This window comes from Mytilus galloprovincialis, chromosome 1, assembly GCF_965363235.1.
Source record: "Mytilus galloprovincialis chromosome 1, xbMytGall1.hap1.1, whole genome shotgun sequence".
Classification (NCBI taxonomy): domain Eukaryota; kingdom Metazoa; phylum Mollusca; class Bivalvia; order Mytilida; family Mytilidae; genus Mytilus; species Mytilus galloprovincialis.
In genome coordinates, this window is record NC_134838.1 from 9,505,941 (window position 1) to 9,529,242 (window position 23,302).

Consider the following 23,302-nt stretch of genomic DNA (forward strand, 5'->3'; position numbering starts at 1 on the left):
CTACACATTTTTCAAGTTCAACAACATTTTCAGATTCACATAAGGTATATACAAAATTAAAAGGCAAGATCGATAAATACTTTTAAAATTTGAATTATTCTATAATTCTATAACATAGACCTTTCGATGATTGATTTAAATCTGCAAACTACTGTTGTTGAAATTATCTTTTTAAGCTTTTGTTCAATATTTGATTTTTTTCCATTTTTTTGTTAAAATAACCTAGGCAATGCCATTCTTTTGACATGTCACAATTATTAGATATAGTCTTAGCAAATAACATCAATTTCTTTCCAAAAAACATACTTGTAAAAGTTTATATATAATAGTTTATAAAGATACCGAACAACAAGAAAGATTCCGAAGACGGAAAGACCCTTATCAGATGGCAAAATCAAAAGCTGATTCGAACATCGGTAAACTACTGTTGACTATATTTAGTAGCTTTGGCCCAGTCCTTTGATGTGATCCAAAAAAAAATAAAATAGGGACCTTCCTCTCTCTCGTTGTATGTGACCATACATTCAAGTTAAGCTGCTATCCTTCGTTAAGTATTAGTTATAGCATCTCAAATAACCTGCAAAAATTTCAGTCTATTTTAGTAACTAAGACCGTGCCGTTGGGTGTATTGACTTTAAAATTGATAGGGATCTTCCTTTTTCATATATAATTATTTATTCAATTGAGGTTGAAATCTCTTATGTAGTACTGGTATTTAATCAGGCACCCAGAAACCTCTTTTCTGCTCAAATTTCAATCTATTGTTTATCAACTTCAACCTTGATATGGGACATAACCATATATCAAAGTAAAAATGCAATCTCATGCAAAATTTGATAAGCGTCTAGAAAAAACATGTTTCTACACTTTCAGGCTTTCAACACCAAGGTCATGTTTACTTAAATATTAACAGGATATTTTACGTTCATTTGTGTTATCACAAAGGCGGCATGCACAAAGTTAATATTTTTTTTGTGTAGCATATAAAGAAATAGAGCATCTCTCAAATTCTTCTTTTCTCATAAAATTTTGAGTCGAATGTTTTAGTTTTAAATATGCTTACAGAATTTCAATTTGTATATTAAGTGTGTGGCATGCACAGATCGAAAGACAACCAAAATGAACATCTACTGCTATCACAATCTTCTCTTTACTTTTTCATCTGAAATCATGTAAGATTTAATCATCAATATAAAATTCAATAACAAAATCTGTAGACTTCACTTCTATATATAAAAGGGAATTAATATTATTTTCGTCTTTGTAATCATTGAGTTTGGTGAATAACTCGCGATCTAGAAGCACTGGACATTGAAACCTGTCATTATATATGTAGGACTCAAATCTCAGATGAGTTGACTATATTTTGGCAAAAAGTTTGACGGTCTTAATAATCCAAGAGCTGTAATGTTAGTAGCTATAAAACCATATTTAACCATCCATTTTCTTCGGAAAATGCAGTTACCAAGTCAGGAGTATGGCAGTTGCCAAGGTCAACATGGGACAAAGGAATAATAAAGTCCAACTACTGGGCGCCGAACGGGACTCTTGTGGTTTTGTACTCGAAATTCAATTTTGTACGGACAAAAGTGGGTTTTGTTCAACAAAAATGAGTTCAGTTAAACAAAGTTTGTAGCATACTACCGTCGTTAAATGTTGTCATACAAAATTATCTTTCAGTGGACAAAAGTTACTTTTGTCATGACAAAGTTCATTTTTGGATCACAGACTTTACTTTTGTTACCTGATTTGAAAATTGGGCGACAGAAGTCAATTTTGTATGCAAATTAGTTTATTTTGGATTCTGTGAACTAATTTGCATACAAAACTGAGATTTTGTCACAAAATTCAATTTAATGTTTATTTTTACTTCTGTTTAAATGACTCAATTTTGTCTATACAAAAAAAAAAAACCCCACAAAATTGATTTTTTCTAACATAATTGAATTTTGTCTTCACAATAGTGAATCTTGTCTTCACAAAATTGAATTTTGTATCCATTTCCATATCAGGAAACAAAAGTCATTGTTTGTGCAAATAAGTTTATATGTGCATTCCTATTTGACAAAAAGAATTTTGTCTACAAAAATGAATTTTGTCATTTCAAAATTGAAGTTTTCATAAAACAAGTGTGTATCACCAGAGACATATATATGTCTCTGGTATCACATAGTTTTGAAAGACAAAAAATATTTTGTTTTTACAGAATTGAATTTTGTGTACAGAACTGAAATTGATTTTGATTACAAAAAGTCCAATTCGGCGCCCGATACCAACAACCATGGTGGTTTACTTTAACTTAGGAAATTACCATTTGATATTCATAAAGGGGGCTAGAATGAAAAAAAAAGTCCTGCATTTTATTTTAGTTGTAAATCTCTTATTTTACCTCAGGCAAATCTCCTGTCCTGCCCTCTGTGTTTCAAATTTCATCCTAGCCCCCCCCCCCCCCCCCCCCCATTAAAATCGAATGGTAGCTCCCTTATTGTTGCACCTAAAGAAAAAAACTCTTATGTCGTCATTGAAAATACAAGAGCCATTCAATGATATTACAAATACGGGTTAGTTACATTTCTGCTCCGATTTGATTTCTCTCGCACCGGATATGAAATTTTGACCAATCACATTCCGTGGATTCAACTTCGCCAAAGTTTGAACGAAGGAAAGCCGGGGGAAATATGAAATTTATCAAATAATAATAATATATTTTAGGCCTAAGACCTTTTTCTTACAAGAGAAATTCAATCAGTGTAAGTAGATGGAGTAACTTATGGAAAATAGTAAGTTGAACCCAACATCAGTAAATTTTACACCGTAAACACTCTTGTTTTTAAAATCTCCAAAAGCAATATTCAAAATTATACATTATTTACCCGATTTGGGAAAGTTTACTGCAATATTCTAGGAAATGTAAACTAATCCGGTCAACCGGGACAGATTTCCAAAAAGCGATAAGGTGTTTACCTTTACCGCTGAATCTTCTTCCGTCCTTCAGGACAACCTCCATTGGAGTAGTAATCAACCTCCACCATCAAGAATATATTAACAGTTGTATGTACACAATATGTACAGTATTTTGTACACAGTGTTCCATTCACACGCGATTAGATGTTTATCTTCTAGTCCAAATAGATGTGTGAAATGAACTCCTTTTCACCGTAGTTTTAACTGACGGCGTTAATTGTCTTATCGTACAGTATAGTGTGGAGTGACCCACGCTTACTATGCTTTCATAATATTCGTTCAATTTCAGTTGTGATATAGTAGTATAGTGTGGTGGAACCCACGTTTACTACATATTATCATAAGTTTTGGATTGATTACATCACAGTTGTTATATTTTTAATTTAACTTTCTTTTTCTCTTTTTGTTGAATTATCGTTCTAGCTCTGATCGAATGAAGGGCAAAACACAGAATTACTGTGTATGTTCAGTGTATACGGGTATACGGAAATGGATGTAGTCGCACTATCTGGGCGTAAATAAATACTAATACTAATAGTAGACTCATGGACTATGTATGGTTCTGGATAATTTTATTATCTGTGAAGCATCAAAAGAAACCCTTGTATGACACAAAATCTACATACCTATAAACATTCGACAGAACATGCTTTTAAAATTTGAGAAAACACCTGAATAAACAACAGTGAAAACCATATAATTTAAAGCAGTAAAAATTGTTAGTACGAAAACACATCACACGAGGATACATGTAGATCGAAAATTAACTGACAACACCATGGCTAAAAAAGAAAAATGACAATCAGCATGATCAGACAAATAATAGTACACAGCATAGAAAACTAAAGACTAAGCAACACAAACCCCACCAAAAACTGGGGGTGATCTATTACAGATCTAAGGTGTTCCAGAAGGGTAAGCAGATCCGTTGTGTTGCTCTTGTTATTACATTCATGTTAAACTGCACATTGCTTGAAAACACAAAAATATTTATGCTAATGTGTAAAACAATTGTCAAAATGTGTTGAGACACAGGCACTAGCGCTCTGTCAATAGGAAGAAAATAGTGTCCATATATATAAAAAAGAGACATTGGGAGCCTTCTTTTTTTCATTTATTATATGGACACTATTTTCTTCCCATTACCAATATTTTATTACTATTGACAGAACATCTAGTGCCTGTGGTTGAGATTAAAACAACTTAAACTTTTATTTTGTTTTCAGAAATATGGATAATATCAAAGTAGCCATTCGGGTACGACCCATAATATCAAGGTAATTTAATTATTGTATTCTAACCCCTACCCTGGGACAGTGGTGTAACAGTGCCCCAATAAAGAACAAACTATGAAAATCTGACAGTTGATAAAGGATTAACTTATTAGATGGATATATATAGAAATACATATATATGTCGTGTATTTTCTTATTTTGTACAGGTTATTACATGTACAAAAAGTTTGTAAGAGTAATTACTGGTATGATGCCATCATAGAAGTTATTACTTGTACAAATACAATTGTACCGGTAATTACTTGTACAATTTTTGTTGAGAAAAAGATAATAACTTTTACAACACAATATCTTTAGTTATATAATTTGTTTCTTCTTTTGCCTTTACTGTTTTATTCAAAACCTCCTTTCTTTGGGTTTGTTAGTCCGGAATTATTTGTCAATTGTTGGGTATTTTTATTTTCTTTTACTTATTTGTTTGTTTATTTATTTTTTCTTATCAGTCGTCGTATGTTTTTTTATAAATATTGTGTTTGTTTTTTTTCTTCATTTTTTAAACTATGAACATGTATTAGTATATTTTTTTTAAATGGTAGAAGATTACAGACATGTAACGGATGCAAAGTATCATCATAAGCTAACCTGACATCTTGAGCATATTTAGCTAAACAGGGTGTTGCCACATACAGACTAATGGTGCACAGTGACAAAGTCGTTAAAAGCAAAAATAAAATAAAACCATTCTACCATTTTTTTCAAACATAAATCATGATAAAAAGTAGAATATGTAATTAATATCATATATTGGAAACTAAAGTAAAGCTTGATAGATAAAATAACCTATTTGTTTGCACAAGACAAAGAGGCATGATATCTGGAATTACACAATAAGCCAGCTCAATCTTTTGCAATTTTACATTTGCCTGTCTTACAGCCACCCTGACAGCTGCAGTAAACATGGCCTTGGTCACCACTTAAAGAAAGCAATTGTACTTGTTTCATGACATTAACCTCAGTGTTCTCTGGTATGTCTAATATTGTCTCTGAATCTTTTCCATTTGATTTTGACTCATTAAACCAATCATGATCGCAATTTTTCCCCCCCTATTTTGTATCCATTTTCGGCAATATTCAGCACAACTCCTTTGATATTTCTGCAGTCCATCAGATCTCGGTCTACACTTTGCACTGGTATTATAACGTTGTATCAAATTTCTAAATCTTTTAATCATCTTTTGGAATATTCTGTTTTAATCATAAGGTAAAGTTCATCAACTGTACAATAATAAATAATTTTGTCACCCTTGCCAATGAATTTTTCAATTTTTGCTACATTCAAAACCCCAGACTGTCGTAAGAAATATCTTTGAAGTTCTGTCTTTTTGTAACTTAATTTTACTTTCTTTACATTAAAATTCCCTTATGTATGTACGCGTGTGAGGCCCGGCGTGTGAATACCGAATAATTATTAGAGTTTTGTCAAGTTAATTATGTCATCAAGCCATTTTTTTCTACACTGTTTTCTAACTTTACACTTTGGTTTTGACTTTTTCAAGTTTTGCTCATATATTTGTTATACAAAAAGTACAAACATGTTGACAGTTCACATACCTTTAGGTTTTAGTCATAAATTGTTTGTTTAAAGGACAACGATTTGTTGAGAACATCAAATATGCCCAGATAAAATAATGATTTGTACAAGTTATTATCTTTTTCTCAGTAAAAATTGTACTAGTAATTACTTGTACAACTGTATTTGTACAATTAATAACTTGTATGATGGCTTCATACAAGTAATTACTTGTATGAAATGTTTGTACAAGTAATAACCTGTACAAAATAATAACATGTACACGACATATATAACAAAACACTAGATGTGTGCTGATTATCTTGGTTTTGTATGGGATGTCAGAGTTCTTGAAATCTTTTTCCCCATGTGGTCCTTGAAGTGTTTTGGTAAAACAATGTATATCAGTGTCTATGACTATGTCTATTCTCTCACCTTGCAAAAGCTGAAAAATGCACTAATAAAATTTCATGAAACATTCAAGGAATATTTAAATTAGAAGTTGAAAGTATCCTGTTTCTTTGAACATGAACAGATTTTTATGCCCCACCTACGATAGTAGGGGGGCATTATGTTTTCTGGTCTGTGCGTCCTTTCGTCCGTCTGTCCCGCTTCAGGTTAAAGTTTTTGGTCAAGGTAGTTTTTGATGAAGTAGAAGTCCAATCGACTTCAAACTTGGTACACATGTTCCCTATGATATGATCTTTCTAATTTTAATGCCAAATTAGAGTTTTTACCCCAATGTCACGGTCCACTGAACATGGAAAATGATAGTGCGAGTGGGGCATTCGTGTACTGGGGACACATTCTTGTTTTCAAGAGTTATAGGACTCTTAACTCAGATTTAGGAGCCTTTTAACATGTCTTGATCTACAGGAGTATGCTGATTGCTCTGATTGATTTACTACAAACTTTGATTGTTTAATGTATGCTTTTTCCTAATTGAAAAAAAAAAAAAAATTGTTGCTTCAGCATGTTCAGGCTTATGGGCCATTCAAGTCAATTTACATTTTTCCATTAGGCCAAAAAAAAGATATGTCTGTTTACGGTTACCCGACCTACCCTATTTTTGAGCGCCGACCCTGAGTCATTTTATTTCCGTTGTAATGTGAAAAATAAACTTAACTCGTGCCAAAAGTGAAGTTAGTGTTGCAATAATTTAAATTCATTGCCTGATACATCCTAATGTTCACTATTGTGAATATAACAGCTGTTTTAAGGAAATTCGCGACTCGTGTGATGAAATAGATACTTTGCCGCCATTTTTTTCCCAAATAATAACAAAGGGGAATAATCCAATCATTAAAAATATGGGTAAACTCAGCCCATTATCGAACTGGACCACGATAAAATGCAACCGCATGACTCAAAATGACACAAAAAAATAAAATTGAAAAATATAAAATAAAATGGAAATACCCACCTACCTACCCTATTTATTATAAGAACATAACCTTAAACAGACATACATTTTTTTTTGGCCTTACTTGCATTTTATAGAGTATTTTAAGATTGATTTACCTGAACTTTTATTCTATTGGTTAAATAATTTAGATATGAATGATCCACAATATTTGACAGTCGTCCATGTACAACATGTACATGTATCTAGTATAATATGCTAACTAAAACTAAAAGAAATACATGATCTCATCAAATAATTAAAGATACAATTATGATTTATTTAAATATATCTACCTCATTTTTAAAGATACAATTTTTAAACTTTTCTCCTCTGATGTCTGTTTATTCTGGATTTGAAAGGTTAATCCTTTGACCCTAAGTCATCCACATATTTTTATATCCCATTTATGGGCATAATGTTTTCTGGTCTGTGCATCTGTCCGTTTGTCTCGCTTCAGGTTAAAGTTTTTGGTCGAGGTAGTTTTTGATGAAGTTGAAGTCCAATCAACTTGAAACTTAGTAAACATGTTCTCTATGATATGGTCTTTCTAATTTTAATGCTAAATTAGAGATTTTATCCCATTTTACGGTCCACTGAACATAAAAAATGATAGTGCGGATGAGGCATCCGTGTACTTGAGACACATTCATGTTTTTACCTACATTTAGAAATAAGGGTTTTATGTACAGACATTAGTATATGATTCAGTTTGACAGATTTTTTTATTAGGGTGGATGAGGTTGTTCATGATATACGACATATAACTGTTTAACAAATGTTTTAAGCAATACACATTAGACAAGTAAAATAATGACCAGAGCCTTTTGATATGGCATTAAGATTATAAATCCAATATGTATTAAAAGTTTTACATTTTGTTTTCTTTCTCTTCAGGGAGCAAAAATTAGGATGTCATAGTAACTGGATGATAAAAAATAATACAATGGCCCCTATGGAAAATGGCAGAGTCGGCACTCCTTATGCCTTTGGTATGAATAGTATTATTATTTATGGTTTGTTAGTAAAACTTTAACATTAACATCATGAACATGGCTCATTTAAAAAGTAGAGATTATATTAAAACATTATCTCCCTTGCATTTTAAATTTAAAGATCTCTTAGAGTTTGGTTGCAATCTTATTAAAGCAGTGAAATTTAAAGAAACATTGTGTTATTTGCATGAACCCAGATTAAAAGATGACATTTGTTACTGCTGAAAAAAAAGTCTTTGTGAAAATGAAGTTCACATGCATCTTACTTTCATGTTCGTTCATGTTCTTTTATAAAAAAGTGGAAGCTACTTTGCCTCATAGCTAATTTTTTTATATATACTCGTGTATTTATAAATGAAAATATTTTTATATTTGCAGATAGAATATTTGACCAAGACAAAACAACTATGGATATTTTTGAAGAGATATGCAAACCTGTTATTACAGGGGCTGTTAGGGGGTTTCATGGTAAGTTGATATAACTAATTAAGCATTAATATATTGAGTACTAAATAAGAAATCATTTTTGTCGAGCCTGCAACTTTTGTTGCAGAAAGCGGCGGCGGTGTTAGCTCACTTCTTAAAAGCTATATATTTTAGAAGGTGGAAGACCTGGATGCTTCATATTTTGTATATAGATGCCTCATGTTACGAAGTTTCCATCAATCACATGTCCATTGTCCTTGACCTCATTTTCATGGTTCAGTGACCACTTGAAAAAAAAGTTAAGATTTTTTGTAATGTTAAATTCTCTCTTACTGTAAGTAATAGGATAACTATATTTAGTATGTGTGTACCTTGCAAGGTCCTCATGCCCATCAGACAGTTTTCACTTGACCTCGACCTCATTTCATGGATCAGTGAACAAGGTTAAGTTTTGGTGGTCAAGTCCATATCTCAGATACTATAAGCAATAGGTCTAGTATATTCGGTGTATGGAAGGACTGTAAGGTGTACATGTCCAACTGGCAGGTGTCATCTGACCTTGACCTCATTTTCATGGTTCAGTGGTTATAGTTAAGTTTTTGTGTTTTGGTCTGTTTTTCTCATACTTTATGCAATAGGTTTACTATATTTGTTGTATGGAATGATTGTAAGGTGTACATGTCAAGCGGGCAGATGTCATCTGACCTTGACCTCATTTTCATGGTTCAGTGGTTATAGTTAAGTTTTTGTGTTTTGGTCTGTTTTTCTCATACTTTATGCAATAGGTTTACTACATTTGTTGTATGGAATGATTGTAAGGTGTACATGTCTAGCGGGCAGATGTCATCTGACCTTGACCTCATTTTCATGGTTCAGTGGTCAAAGTTAAGTTTTTGAGTTTTGGTCTTTTTATCTAATACTATATGTCATAGGTCAACTATATTTGGTGTATGGAAATATTTTATGATCTATATGTCAGTCGTGCATTTTTTATTTGACCTTGACCTGGTTTTCACGGTTCATTGCTCAGTGTTAAGTTTTTGTTTTTTGGTCTATTTTCTTAAACTGTAAGCAATAGGTCAACTATATTTGGTGTATGGAAGCATTGTTAATTGTACATGTCTGCCTGGCATATGGTTCAACTGACCTTGACCTCATTTTCATGGTTCATGTTAAGTTTATGTGACAGTCGTAATAAAGCTTTATATTTAGGAGTATCAACATAATATCAATGATTAGTAAAGAAGGCGAGACATTTCAGCGTGTGCACTCTTGTTAATCTGTTAACATTAAATTCTTCACTCTTGCATGTAGGAAAAAGGTTCAATCTGCATCTAGGTTAAATAAAAGACTAAAATAAATGGTTTAGCAGCTACAAACATATACAGTGTTCTCCCCATATATTTCATTTAGCATCATGGTAAACAGGGAAAATTGAAATGCCATCTTGTTTCTAAAAATTATAGCATCACATCCATAACATAAACTATAAGAAAACCACTTCAGATAGCATCACATTTCAGATTATAGCATCACATCACTATGATGCTAAAAGGCCCTGGGGAGAACACTGCATATATATACATTAAGTTTGCAGCTTGTTTTAAACAACTAGCAATCAATAATTACATTTAGAAAATAACCTAAATAACTCCCTTTACAGACTATCATTTTCACTTCTTCAAAAAAGTGTTGATGTTTTTCATACATTGTATCTACAACCATGACAACATTCTTTTTAAAATAATGCATACAGAGAATTATTGTTTTATAAATTTTGAATAGTATTACATGTATTAGTAGCTTTTATATTGCCTTAAACTTTAGCAATATTCTATTTTATGTCTGTAGGTACTATATTTGCATATGGACAAAGCTCTTCTGGGAAAACTTTTACTATGTCTGGATCAGCAATGCAACCTGGAATAATCTCCTTATCTGTTGAAGAAATATTTAAACAGATGAAAAATGTAAGTAAGATGGGATTAACCATTGTTTGTCATTCTATCTTTGATTTGATTGGCAGTGTTCCTCACCTCCAATTGTAGTTCATTCAAAATTCGAACCAATGGCAATGTGTTTCTTCCAATCAAACTGTTCATCTGGTCAGAAATTTCCCAAACTGAAGTAGAAGAACCAGAACCAAGTCATCAGTGTTAAAAGTGCAATTTGAAAAATAAAAGCCTACCTACAATTGTATTAGATTTAAATTTCATAGTTGCGATCATGCTGCTTATAATTTCTATAAATACCTTTTGATTGGTGTATAATATCCAAAATTAAGTTTTCATACTATTTCTTTTCAAAATTTCATCTATATTTAAGAGAATCGTACACAAATATAAATTTAAATAGGGGGCATTCAGAAAAAATATGCACAAAGTTACAAAATGTCAGTAAGTTTTCATGGGAGATAATCCCCTATTAAATATAATATTTTCTGTCTGTCTTATCTCCCTTTGAAATGCAGGATGTCCTATTGAAACATATTCTTGTTATCAAAAGATTTATAATATACAGTGAATGTATATTTCACAACACAATGTTTAAATAAAGCAATCAACAGTGAATAAGAAATCTTTTTTCTTGGTAACAATCCTTCACTGGTGAATTTAATTAGTTGGAAATGTTTGCATCATCCATATTGCTAGTTGAAATGCTAGGTACTGTTCAGATATCTAGATATAATACATAGTGTTGATAGTTTATGTCTTAAATTATCAATAAAATTAATAATGGAACCTACTGTTATGGGTAGTTATCTGTTTTTTATTAACCAGATTTTTGTGACAAAAATGTCGGTTATTGATTTGAGGATGTACAGCGGGCAGTCGAGCGGGCGGCAAACAAATGTTGTCCGTGTATTTACTCATGAACCGTTCATCCAAAGCTTTTAAATTTTTAATATGTTGTTACTGACAACAAAATGAAGGTCAAATTCAAGAATGACGATTTTGACTTTTACCGTTCAGGAGTTATGGTTCTTGAAAGATTGAAAAATGGTGTTTCCAATCGTGTCCGTGCATTTACGCATGAACTGTTTAAGTAAAGCTTCCCAAATTTTAATATGTTGTTACTGATGAAAAATGGAGGTCAAGTTCAAGTATGACGATTTTGACTTTTACCGTTCAGGAGTTATGGTTCTTGAAAGATTGAAAAATGGCGTTTCCAGTCGTGTCCGTGCATTTACGCATGAACTGTTCAATCAAAGCTTCCCAAATTTTAATATGTTGTTACTGATGACAAAATGGAGGTCAAGTTCAAGAATGACGATTTTGACTTTTACCATTCAGGAGTTATGGTTCTTGAAAGATTGAAAAATGGCGTTTCCAGTCATGTCCGTGCATTTACTCATGAACTGTTAAACCAAAGCTTTTTAAATTTTAATATGTTGTTACTGATGACAAAATGCAGGTCAAATTTGATATTGACGATTTCACTTTCACCGTTCATCAGTTATGGTTCTTGTGATATTGCCAGGACACAAATAAATGTTAATAAATCCGGTTTGCTGTCGTTGTGACAGCCTCTTGTTTAGTTTTATATTTTGACCTATTAATGTCCGTTCAGATTTAAATTTAGTTTTTTTGTCCTGTAAATAATCTGTCTCACTACTATTAACTTTATATTTTTAATATTTTCATATTTTAAAATCATAAGATGGTTTTTTTTTCAGACGCCAGACAAAGAATTTCTGTTGAGAATATCGTACATGGAGATTTACAATGAGAAAGTGTCAGATCTCTTGTCAACAGAAGACAAGCCCATTAGAATACAAGAGGACACAGTAAGGGCTATGATAATAGAGAAACAGTTCATATTCACTGTATTTCAAATAGCTGTTGTGTTCTTTTTACTCATGAAATAAAGATAGTGCATATTATAATGTGAGAAAAATCTACTTTACATTCAGTATGTTCAGAAATCTTAATTTATATAAACTTTATAAAGGTAATTTATATTACATTTTCTTTTATGTCTATTGTTTATTTGTCTTGGTTATTGGTCATCAATTCTATGATTGGTGCCATCTGAATATTCAGGGTTCTCGTTAAGACGCGTATACGCGTCCTGGACGCATGGAAATCGAGCTGGACGCGTCATTTTTTAAACCCGTGAGTCCCTGGGACGCGTCCTGATTGTATCCCCCGAGTCCCAGAAACATCGTTTTGCCTAGAAAATTAATTATATGACATTGTTTTGACAAGAAACTAAACCGGAAATCGATGTCAAAACATCGATGTGATGCGTAGATCAATATTTTTGACAGCTGACAGATTTATGATTTACATAATTTACGTTGTCTGCATGGTTGAACAAGCCAATGAACGGCGATCATGAGACATTTCTCAAATTGAAAAGTAAAAATTCTTTGCAAACTATTTTTTAAATACAAATGCTTGACTGTACCTTAAATGAAGTGAATATAAATCCAAACTAAATTATGAAAAGCAGAATAATCCAGAAAATAAATGAATTGCTTGACCACATGGTTTGTTTTGTTTACAAATATGTCACATGATCATTTTAGGCGGGAAAAATACTTGGGGAAACACCTAAGTAACAGACAACTCTGTCTGGATATTTATAGACATTTGAAGTAAACAGCTGATATGGTAGTGCCATGAAACAAGGATTTGTATAGAAATCCTTGCATGAAAGTAGTAAACTTGGTGTATAAATTCAATCTACACTAATTTAATTGGGAAAGGGGGGAAGGGGTTAATTTGTATTTTTTAAAATTTTTTTTGTAATTTTAAAAAATTTTGGTAACTAAAAATGACAAAACAAATTCTCTAACTGGGTTTATTATTAAATAGTACATTCATATAAAAAAAAACTAAAACCCTACCTATCGCCCTGATCTTTTTAATGGAACTCTGGCTTTGGCAAACCAACATTTTATTCAATGTGGCCCCACATCAAGGATATGATATAGACCCAGAAAGAAGTCTGTTACATGTATATATTTTGAACAATTACTATTAAGAGGTCATATATTTTATTGATTTAATAAAATCTACCAACCCGACACGCCTGGTTTAAGTTGTATTTCGTCACATTTCATTATATTATGACACAAAAAAATACATTGCATCCTGGACTCATCAAAATCTTTTGGGACTCACCATTTCTAAAAGTGATGAGTCCCAGGACTCACCATGAAAAATTCCTAGTGAGAACCCTGATATTCTGCTTAATTTTTGTAACATTTCCAGATCTTCAAAATTAGAATTTTCTGTATTTTTTTCAACTGCATTAGAATGAAGATACAACATATTTTGTGTTTAAATATTGACTGGCATCAATTTGTTAATTGACTGAATAGGGCTTAAATTTTGCATTTTCTGTAAACCTTTTGAAGAGTTCATATCTGTAAAATGTAAGAAAACAACAGTAGTACATGGTTCTATGGGACTTAATGAATTATTCCAAATCTTTTTTAACAGGATAGGAACATACAGCTAACAGGAGTGTCAGAAGAACTGGTTATGTCTAAAGCTGATGTAATCACATATATGGATGTAGGAAACGGTATGTAAATTGTGGATTTTTTCAGGGTTGAATAGCAATGTATAGCATTACATTGTACATATCTTTATTATTTGAACATACAACGAAATCAAAATCTCAGTAGTATATAACAAGTGAGGATACACCTGGTTATAATCAGGCTTTACTGTGTGGATTTATTTTTTTAGTACAAGGAAATATTTATTTTTTAGAGAGAAAGCACATGGCAGAGACAAAACAAAATGACAGAAGTTCAAGGTCACACTGTATTATGAGAATGGTAAGAATATTTTCACAGTGAATTTTGAACTCCTGTTTTGTAATTAAGACATATATAAGATAATACGGATTGAGTAGTAATAAAGAAAATTATTGGAATGCTGAAGGGACACATAGCAATCACTTTTGTTGTGTTACATCATCTTGCTTCATGTAGTTTCTGTCATATTTTGTTAATCTGAAACTGCTTAAACCTGGTTTTACAGAATTCAATCAAACTTGAACTGATTTTGCTCATGAATTCTTCAAAACGTGCATAGATTTTTTGCATGACATTAAATTTGCACCTAGCATTTTGATTTTTGATCTGATTGATTACATTAGATGACTCCCATATTTTATATATAATTAAAGAGTATTGACACTTGATTTTTTGAAAACTTGTAAATTATGTTATAATACCGACATTGTTTTAAACAGATCATAGAAAGCAGAGAAACAGGAGATGAAGAGGCAGTCATGGTTTCACATCTTGTAAGTATAAATAAATATCCATATAAAATTGTTATTTGTTAATACAAATGTAGTATACTTTTGGTCCACCTGAGAGAGATTTATTCACCGTTTTACCTGGTTAAGAAAATATGATGTTGCAAAAAAAATATAATGTCAAGGACTCAAGGCTACATATTTTTTGAACCATCGCTTGATTTTTTACTGTAATTTTTTTTATAGACAACAAATAATTTGAATTGTACAAAAGTGTGGTACCTTGAACTTGACTTGAAAGGAAACACTCATTGGAGAAGACGTTACTTAGTTGTAAAACTTGTGTCTGATCCATTTGTCATTTTAAACAATGAAATATGTTTAAACTAAACTCATTAGAGTTAATATTTGACTGTCTTTCCATTATGAAATTGCATATGATTATCAGATTTTATAACATGGACACACTGTTATATTACAGAATTTTGTGGACCTGGCAGGATCAGAGAAAGCACATGAGAATAGTGGTGACAGATACAAAGAAGGATGTGCCATTAACAAAAGTTTATTTATGCTGGGGACTGTCATCAGTAAACTTAGTGATGGTGTTGGGTACGACAATTATCTTGGAATTTGATATCTTTTAGATTAAACAATATGTACTGTATGAAAACCAAGCATACATTCATACAACCTTATTTGACTTTTTAGGATTATTTTTTTTCATACCAACTTTATGCATTGTATCACACCAAGTATGTATTTAAGACAATTTTACTTTACTTTAAAAAAGAAGATTATTGGATTGTCAGTGCGGCTATGCTTATAAGAAAACCTTTTTAACAATATTATATTAGCAAAACATTTCTATCTGAGTTGTAGTTTGAGGTCATTTCTTCAAACTATTTAACTGGAGAAATATTTTAGAACATTATTTGAAAACTACAAAATTATTACTTGAAACAATTGATAAAGGGTTCTCTCAAAAATAACCATTTATCTGACAAAGGACATTGTTATGATTTTAATTATCAAAAATTAAACCTTAAGCTACAATGTTGGGTACAAATTTTGTAGAAATATAAAAAACATGTAAGATATAAAGTAAAGAAGACAAATATTGAAATATTCACACCCTGTTGTCTTTTTCAGTCATCAGCATATAGGGTATAGAGATTCCAAGTTAACCAGAATTTTACAGAATGCACTCGGTGGAAACTCAAAAACTGCTATTATAGCTACAATAACTCCAGCTTCTATAGAAGAGTCGCACAGTACTTTAAGGGTAAGAAGAAACAGGTTATATTAAAAAAAAAAACTTTTTTAGAATATATTTTGTTAGGTATGAGATATGTGTACACTAAATAGGATTTAAAAATTAATGTTTATTGGATATTTTACCATTTAAATGAGAAAAAGGCTTACTCATGGTAAAATAAATTTGACTGTTCCTTGAATGACTTTGATTGTAATAGAGGTAGATGTCAGATTCACATAAAAACATTTTTCCAAATTGAGTAGCTTCACAAAGAATCTTGACACTCTAAAGATATTTTTAGGTTACGATGTATATATATTTGATGATCAAGAATTATTATGATATCCTTAAAATTGCAATAGAATAATTTGCTGTTTGTAGGTGAAGCATTGTGAACAACTGCCAATTTGTGTATAAAATATGACACAAATTTAATTATGTAATTGTTGATGACTTTTCTAGTTTGCATCACGTGCCAAGACAATTAAAAATCAACCTCACACAAATGAAGTGTTGTCTGATGCTGCTTTGTTGAAGAGGAGTCAGAAAGAAATAAAGAAACTACAACAACAGATTGATGAGGTAAATCTATTTTACTTCAGGTCCACTTTTGTTCTGATATTTTCTTGGTATGTATATAAAGAGGGAACACATTTCTTTTTAAAGTAAAATGTACATGTTGCATATACAACGAGTATAATGTATTCAATGCATATTTATAATGAGAAGAAAGTAGTCAATGATTCTATATTTACAAAAATGAAATTTATCCACTGTGATAAATATTTTCAATGCAGATGATGTGAGTGAATGTCTTCATATTCATAAAAAATGATACCTATGTTGAAATAAGAAATGGCTTAAAAAGTTCCGTTATTTAACCCCACCAGCTTGTTTGCACACAATTATAAAACATACACAGTATTTGTTAAAATTTGTTGTATTTACAGCCTTAAAACTTCTAAAATTATACTGGTTAAACTCTTCTAGTGTCTGTTTCTGTGTTCATTAAACTCCATATGTAAAAAAGAATGTGTCGATTAACCAGTTGTAGCATACTGACCACTACAAGTGTTTCTTATTCTTAAAATAACTTCTTGGCTGGTACTGCCTAATCCATTAACATGATATAGCTGTACTTTATATACACATAAGTCACTGTTGAATTTGTTATCAGTATTGAGTTTTGATTGTTAGTTAAATTGCTTTATCACACGTTTTGTTCAAATTTTATATTTGATACTTTATGTCTTGAAACAATTCCACTTTAAATATTGTTTGTTAAACAGAAGTTGTATATTTTGCAGCTATCAAAATTGAAGAGTGTAGATGTGTTGATGGAGAAAGAAGAGATAGAGAAGAAATTAGAAGATAAAATGAATACAGAACATCAATATATGGAAACTATTAATAAGTTAAAACAGTTTATCATCAAAGGATCAGATGAGGAGGAAGAATCAAATTTCAAGGTACATATACTGTAAAAGCACAAATTTTCGTGGGGGATTTAATTTCGTTTATTTAGTGGATAAGAATTATCCACGAAATTAAAACCCCAACGAAAATTTAACTGTAGATTTACATTATTTCATGATCTGACTAAATCTTATAGACATTATATAATTGATGAACATAAATGCAGACAATGAAATAAATAGGTTAATTGATTAGACATCGATATTCAAAGGTTTTCTTTAAGTCAGATGATAATCCTAATCCTTTGTTTGTACAGTAATTAATAATCACCAAAAACTGTTAATCAATGTCATTTAACAGTCTAATGCGTCTGTAATGCCCTCAAGTTGTAATACATTTATTACACAATCATTGTCCTTGGATAAAACATCAAAGGTGTGTAACAGCCAATTAGCGTGTGCAGGTTACAACACTTGATTAGTGCTCACTGTTACTATGAAATGCAATTATTGGTTTTTCCCAACGGCAAAAGTTCACATCAGTTTTATTGAGTATTGTCAATTATAAAGTGACATTTGTATAATTTTTTTCTAAACTTAAAAACCACGAAAATTAATCCCCACGAACTTACTTTTGGATACAAAACCACGAAATTTTAACCCCACGAAAATTAATGTTTATACAGTATACACTCAATTACAGGCTCCTGACTTAGGACAGAAACATACCGTGGATTCATTTATTTTCGTGTATAACAGAAAACTTGCATGTTTGTCGATATTTAATTCCGTGGTTTTGTCGAAGTCTGCATACAAGCCCATAGAAAATCTGTTATTCGTTGAACATTTAATTTTGTGGTTCACCTGTACCCATGAAAGCAACGAATAATACTGAATCCACAGTATAGAATGTGGCAGGGTTAAACATGTTAGAGGGGGTTCAACCTTCTATTCCTGAGAATGTGGCAGGGTTAAACATGTTAGAGGGGGTTCAACCCTCTCCTATTCCTGAGACAGTAGTGTTACAGTACAACATTAGAACAAACTATAGAAATCAATTGAAAAATGTTTAACTTATCAGATGGATACAAGTAGAAATACATATAACAAAAACACAAAGAGAAAGTGGCTGGGTACTTGAACATCCGAACAACAAAAAGACACTAAGTAAATATCTTACAGAGTACTGGCAGTTACTGACAGATAGTTAAAAGGCAATAACAACTAATAAAAAAATCATGCATTTCAGACTAATTAGCATTCTTGTTGTGCAATTTGATGTCTGACATATTTGATAGAATCAGGATGAATTCAAGCTTTACACTTTGATAACTGATATGTTGTAAGGGATGACCTGTCAATGTGGGTTATTTATTTATATATGATAATTTCCCAAAATCTTTTTTATTTAGTTGAAGATTTTTACAAAAAATGATCCAAAAAAAACAGAGAACGAAATTATTTTTAAATCATGGCTATATGTTGTTGATTTATGTATTTTATGTTCACAAAATTTTTTTTATTTTTTTTTATATAGTTTCTTCCATCAGGGTATTTCTACCTTGAACAAACATTATATTATTTTTATGCTTTATTTTACCCTCATTTATATTGTTATTTTTCAGAAAATGAAAAGAAGACGAGAAACCTGGTGTCCTGGAAAAGCAATAGGATCTGCACTAGATTTACCTGGAGGTAATTTATTGCTTTTAATAAACTTTGGTTACTCATAGTTTACCTACATACTGAACAATATTATTTCTTCACCATCATTTTAAACAACAAGACCTAAGATTTGCAATTAACATATCTACATAGGTCAAAGATCAGTATATTAACTAATCTACATAGGTCAAAGATCAGTATATTAACTAATCAACATAGGTCAAAGATCAGTATATTAACTTATCTACATAGGTCAAAGATCAGTATATTAACTAATCAACATAGGTCAAAGATCAGTATATTAACTAATCTACATAGGTCAAAGATCAGTATATTAACTAATCAACATAGGTCAAAGATCAGTATATTAACTAATCTACATAGGTCAAAGATCAGTATATTAACTAATCTACATAGGTCAAAGATCAGTATATTAACTAATCTACATAGGTCAAAGATCAGTATATTAACTAATCTACATAGGTCAAAGATCAGTATATTAACTAATCTACATAGGTCAAAGATCAGTATATTAACTAATCTACATAGGTCAAAGATCAGTATATTAACTTATCTACATAGGTCTATGATCAGAATGAGTATGTATTTGTTGTTATCCAAAACTATTTAATCAAAGTAAAAAAATGTTTTTCATCTTCACTAGTCCAAGTGTTTGGTTTTTTGCTATTTTTCTCCATTTTTTTGTTTTCACATGTACTTTAAACATGTATGATTCTGTACATTATTCTGTTTCAGCAGGTAAATTTGCACGTGATTTGAATGGTCAAAGAATAGATGTAGAATTTCAAAGATCAGCTATTCCAAAGTCCTTTGTCACATCTAGGAGAGATGAGACTGATACTCCAGGTAATTGATTCATTCTATTAAAGAATGCTATAGACCTTAATCTACAATTCACCCAGAAAAAGGGGTGTATACTGGTTCATCTGTCAATGAAAAAAGTAAAATCACAAAAATACTGAACTGAGGAAAATTCAATCGTAAAGTCCCTAATCAAATGGCAAAATCAAATAACAAAACACATCAAACGAATGGACAACCACTGTCATATCCCTGACTTGGTACAGGCATTTTCAAATGTAGAAAATGGTCGATTGAACCTGGTTTTATAGCGCTAAACCTCTCACTTGTTTGACAGTCACATCAAATTCCGTTATATTTACAACGATGTGTGAACAAAACAGACATAATAAATAAAAGTCAAAATATGGGTACAGCAGTCATCACTGTGCTGCAATCTCAAAACAAACAATCTTTTACATAAAAGCATAAAAAGCATCTATCAAATTAAAAAACACATTCATTGCTTCGTGTGTCTGACTTCAGAAAATGTAAACGTCACAAAGAAAGAAATTTTGTCATACAGAAAGCACTGTATAAAGGTTTATGACATTTTACAAGACATACATGATCCAGCACTTGATTCAGACAAGATTACAGCATACAACACTTGTTGTTGTATCTTTCAACAGGTTGAGATTTAATGTTTATTAAAAAAAATTATATAATTTAACATTGGGAATGGTGGTATACAGGGTTAAAAATCAAAAGTTATGTTAGAATTAATTTCAGAAATAGACAGAGATTTAAAATTGTCCAGAAGTTCTTTAGAATTTTTAAGAATCCACATATTGTTTATACCATTACACGAGTAAAATAATTTTGTCGTATGTCCTTCAAAGTATTTTCAAATTTATAATAGAACAATAACATAATGACATATAATTGAACAATAACATAATGAAGGATCTTTTAAAGTACAGAGTAATGTTACAAGAACAAGGTCTTGGTACCTTCGGATGAACTTTTACACAATTGAAATAATTGACACAATTTTCTGCATGAACTACAAAATACCACTTTGAAATCTCGTTTCAAGCTTTGTGACGACTGTTTCATATATTTTATACCTCACTTTATGTTACAGCAGTCTGTACCAAAATCTTTTTCTACTACTAGTCTGAAAAATGATATTTCAATATTTTTTTGGTGAAATCGAAAAGAAGTTTTTAATATATTTACTAGTCTGAATGTCATCTTACTAATCTGGGGCATTGGACTTGTGGTTAATGGTGCAGACTATTACAACATTGCAATCAATGAAAAGTCATGAGTCTAATTAAAGCTCAAAACAGTCCATGTTAGCAAAGTAATCATTGTTAAAACCAGGAATCACAAAGTTGTTTATTTACACTTTTCAAATTTACTTTCTTTTTTCAGATATTTCTGAGATGCAGAGTTTATCTGACCTCTCTCTACCAAAAGATGATTCTCTTTTCATGGAATTTCCACCAAAGTTTGATGCCTTACCGAAACCATCACGACATGTTAGTTTCAAATCACCAGAAGCAGGTGACAGCCCACCATTTTTACAATCCAAAGAGTTCATACAGCTGTAAGTTTATCAGATCAAGCTAAATAACCTTAATATATACACTTTTAGAGATAAAACCAATTAGATAAGTGAAACTTATCTTTTAAAATGTATTTGATAATGTTGATTAAAGTAATAAATTAATCTTTTTTCACTTAGAATTGCCATCTCTGAAAAAACCTGTATATTAAAGTTGAAGAAAGTGTAACAAAAATCATATAAACATAAAGACAACATCATGCTGAAAAACTTTCATTCATCACTATAACTAAAAAGATTTAGACAAACAAGTTCATTGTGACCCCTGATATTTTTGTTCCACATGTAAATGGAAATGTTCACCAAATACCATTACAGAAATTTTTTGTATTTTAGACAAGATGATTATGAGAACTTACTGAATCTGTATGAGGATAAATGTAAACAGTCAGAACAAGACCATTCTTACCTCATCCATGAACTTGACTTTGTTAAAGAAGAACTAGAAAAGGTACTTTACATTTGTAAGATGGGCTTTTTGTTAACCTTGCAAACATTTTTAGGGTGCAATTAGTTGCCACTTTGTCCATCTGTCTATCCACAACTAATTACTGAATGATGCTTGGAGTTTAATGCCAACTTTCAAATTCTTGGAGTTTCCCGTACATTTCCTATGTAACAACAGATAGAACCAATGCCTAATTTATGCCAATTTGACCGTAGCAACCGGGTTACTCATTAAAAAAACCCACTCTAGATTGGTCTGTAACTCTGCAATATGACCATGATCACTTAACATGAAAAGCAGGTCAAGTTTGAATGTTACCAAATATATCTTCCAAAGTTCGGCTATTTGACTTGTCTCAAAATGTTTCTTGACAACCGTTTTTAAATACCGCTATGAAAAAATATAAGATTTCCAAAATGTCTGTTTATATGATATATGATTGTTTGTTGGCTATTATAAAGTACACAACCATTTTTAATGGTTTGGAATTGGTTTTGTTGTATAAAGAAACTAACAGAGGTTAATGTTTACAACAACCTAAAAATAACTCTTTGTATAAATCTAAGTTTGTAATTCTGTTCTATAGGAAAAACATGAGGCAGATAATGCCAAACTTGTGGACGAACTAAGAATTGATCTGAAGAAAATACAAATGGAAAAGAATGACTTGATAGATGAAGTAGTCCTTCTACAGCATCGATTGTCCATTCAGAATCGCAAAGTGGAAGAGTGCATGTATGAACTAAATGAACTTCGCAGCAGACAAACAGAGGACAGACAAAACAATATAACAGATCAACAAGAGGGCAATGAACAATTGAAGAAAATGGAAGCAGAGAGGGAAAAATTTGCAGCAGAGAAAGAAAAAATGGAAGCTGAAAAAGAGAAATTGGAGGCTGATTTATCTGATTTGAAAAACATCAATGAAGAGATGCAGCATCAGAATGAGACATCATTAGAAATGTACATCATGAAAATTCAGGAATTGGAAGAGGTAACAATAGGGAATTTTTATTGTCATTGGTTTTACATTTTGGAATAAATATTTGGCAGTTTTTTTTATCGTCTCACAAAATTTAGTATACTGGATTTCACACATTGCTACATTTAAATGAAATGATGCAAGGTACTTTATGACAAATTACTCATGTAGACGGTCAGATTTTTGAATGCTTTCATTACAATAAAAACTAAATACATTAAAGATGGTAAATAGAAATGATATTTTATGTACATATGCTTTGAGAATTTGATATACATAAATATAC

The 23,302-nt window shown here is 31.2% G+C and overlaps 1 protein-coding gene across 3 annotated transcripts in view; it reads left to right on the plus strand.

Annotated features, from left to right (window-relative positions):
* The first annotated feature begins 2,610 nt into the window (after window positions 1-2,610).
* Window positions 2,611-23,302, plus strand: part of LOC143064907 (uncharacterized) — a 35,756-nt gene continuing 15,064 nt past the window's right edge. Inside the window, exons 1-18 of one of the 3 annotated variants that reach the window (XM_076238126.1) lie at window positions 2,611-2,780; window positions 4,191-4,241; window positions 8,069-8,163; window positions 8,545-8,634; window positions 10,444-10,562; window positions 12,269-12,379; window positions 14,043-14,127; window positions 14,319-14,386; window positions 14,806-14,859; window positions 15,296-15,426; window positions 15,967-16,099; window positions 16,535-16,654; window positions 17,380-17,541; window positions 19,113-19,182; window positions 19,909-20,019; window positions 21,394-21,568; window positions 21,923-22,037; window positions 22,621-23,028. In XM_076238126.1, coding sequence (XP_076094241.1) covers window positions 4,195-4,241; window positions 8,069-8,163; window positions 8,545-8,634; window positions 10,444-10,562; window positions 12,269-12,379; window positions 14,043-14,127; window positions 14,319-14,386; window positions 14,806-14,859; window positions 15,296-15,426; window positions 15,967-16,099; window positions 16,535-16,654; window positions 17,380-17,541; window positions 19,113-19,182; window positions 19,909-20,019; window positions 21,394-21,568; window positions 21,923-22,037; window positions 22,621-23,028 — 2,094 coding nt within the window. In that variant the 5' untranslated portion in view covers window positions 2,611-2,780; window positions 4,191-4,194. The remainder of the gene's footprint in view (window positions 2,781-4,190; window positions 4,242-8,068; window positions 8,164-8,544; window positions 8,635-10,443; window positions 10,563-12,268; window positions 12,380-14,042; window positions 14,128-14,318; window positions 14,387-14,805; window positions 14,860-15,295; window positions 15,427-15,966; window positions 16,100-16,534; window positions 16,655-17,379; window positions 17,542-19,112; window positions 19,183-19,908; window positions 20,020-21,393; window positions 21,569-21,922; window positions 22,038-22,620; window positions 23,029-23,302) is intronic. The other 2 variants (XM_076238116.1, XM_076238132.1) reach the window with 2 other exon arrangements.